The sequence below is a fragment of the Hylobates moloch genome, unplaced genomic scaffold (genome assembly GCF_009828535.3).
Source record: "Hylobates moloch isolate HMO894 unplaced genomic scaffold, HMol_V3 SCAFFOLD_6, whole genome shotgun sequence".
NCBI lineage: Eukaryota > Metazoa > Chordata > Mammalia > Primates > Hylobatidae > Hylobates > Hylobates moloch.
In genome coordinates, this window is record NW_026652281.1 from 9588073 (window position 1) to 9590270 (window position 2198).

The 2198-nt window shown below is 46.2% G+C and overlaps 1 protein-coding gene across 1 annotated transcript in view; it reads left to right on the forward strand.

Annotated features, from left to right (window-relative positions):
• Nucleotides 1-1552, forward strand: part of CDYL2 (chromodomain Y like 2) — a 240981-nt gene extending 239429 nt beyond the window's left edge. Inside the window, exon 8 of the mRNA XM_058440460.1 lies at nucleotides 1344-1552. Coding sequence (XP_058296443.1) covers nucleotides 1344-1349 — 6 coding nt within the window. The 3' untranslated portion in view covers nucleotides 1350-1552. The remainder of the gene's footprint in view (nucleotides 1-1343) is intronic.
• Nucleotides 1553-2198: the final 646 nt, after the last annotated feature.

Here is a 2198-nt window from a genome sequence, read left to right on the forward strand (position 1 = left end):
CCATCACTATAGTCATCACCATCTTCATCACCATCATCACCATCACTTTAGTCATCACCATCTTCATCACCATGATCACCACCACTATAGTCATCACCATGTTCATCACCATCATCATCATCACCATCATCAACATCATCACCATCATCACCATCTTCATCATTACTACTACCATGTTTATCACTATTATCACCACCACCATCACTACTGTCATTATTGCCATTTTCACTGTCTTCATCATCACTGGCACCACCACCATCACTATCATCATCATCATTGCTATCATTATATGATTATTGCTACTCTTTAACTTGCCCTATTAGCCCAGGTCCTCCTCCAGGGTAGGGATGGTGCCCCCACCTGGCTTGGGCTTGGCTCACAATAGGGTCTCAGCATATGTCTGTGGGTGGGCTGACTGACCAGTGACTGACTGGAAACATGAAAGGGGGATGCTCTGTGAACTCAGCTCATCCAAGAGGCTTCCTCACCCCTTAGCCCAGAGAAATGGAGGGCTGTTGACCTGAAGGAGTCATTGCGAAGGACATGGTTAGGAAAAAGCCCACAGAATGAGTCCTGTGTTTTCTCTGCCCTGTCCAATGTGGAAGCCACTAACCACATGTGACTTTAAATACATAAATTCAATTGATTAAAATTAAATAAAATTGAACATCCTGTTCTGAAATTGTATTAGCTCACACCTGTAGCTAGCGGCCACTACATTGAATAGTGTGAATATAGAACATTTGCATTGTCCAAAAGTTCTATGGGACAGTGCTGTTCTAGGAGGTCCTGATTTTAGTCCCATTGTGCCTGCTGAGTACACTCAATCTTTTCAGACCACAAGGCTGGTCTGGGGCTTGGGACATATGCTTACTGTGGCCAACAGTCCCTAGTGGGATAGAGAAAGGAGGCAGAGAGAAGCCCCCACTGGGCCCACCAGTCTTAGCACCATATTGCACAGTCACACTGGGCCTGAGATGAAGTGGTTAAAGGCATCAGCACTGAATCAGGGCTCAGAGCTGCCATTTCCCAGCTGTGCAACTGTGACCACATTAACAAGCCTCCCTGGGCCTTAATTTTCCCAGTTGTGAGATGGGTGTAATATGACTTTGCATGGATTTCTGGGAAAATTGGATGAGCTGTATCTAAAGTACCTTTGCAGAACAGGTGGTGAAGATTTGTTAATTCTCCTCCCTTCATATGGGAAGAAGCCTGGGTATGTGTGTTGTGTAGGGGTGATCCTAGCCCCTGCCCCACCTCCAACAGGCTCAAAGACAGAGTGACCCTATGCTCTGCAGTGGAATCCCCCTGCCTCCCTGCAGCCCACTCTTTTATGTTTACAGGTTTGATTATTTCTGTGAGACAGAGGATCATGGGCGTGAGACAGAGGATCATGGGCCTTCACCAGCAAACCAAACACAGCAATTTCCCCAAAGGAGGGAGGACAAAGGGACATTGGGTGCAACAGTTCTGGTAGCTACAGGAATGGACTGCCTCCTGTCCCTCTCCCCTTCTTGCCCCCAACCCTCAGTCTCCCTTGCTTGCACTATATGGCCCCACTTCCCTAATAAAAATCAGCACGTCTGTGGCTCTGAATTTCAAACTCAGTAGTAACGATCACAGTCATAGCTACTGTTCACTGAGGTCAGTGTGCTAGGCCCTGTTGGAAGGCATTTACATACAATACTGCATGAACCCTTTGGCGGGTCACATTATTGGCCCATTTCACAGATAAAGAAAACAGAGAGTTTCACTAACTTGCCCAAGATTTCGTGGCAAATAAAAATGGCAGAGCAGGTCATAGAATTCAGGTCCATAGGGAGCCAAAGGCTGTGTTTTCCCGACTATTCCAGATTTCTCATAGAGTCTAGAAGGTGGTATATGTGGGAGTGACTGGCACAAAGTAAGAGCTTTATAACTGTGAGCACTGTTTGTGCTTGGGGCCAAAAGCCAGGCTTTGGGGTCAATTCGGTTTCGAAGGTTGGCTGTGTGTGGACTAGCAGTGGGATCTTGAACAAGTTGCTTAATGTCTTCTAGAAGCTCCTTTGCATTTCAGTTTCATTCATTGTCTGTGAAACGAAGGTGGTAATTAAACCTCATAATGCTGTTATGAGGATTCAGCAATGGAGCCTTATGTTTGACAAAGTGTTTGGCCCAAGGTGGGTGTTCCAAGTCCGTTAGCAACTTCTGCCTTTGTA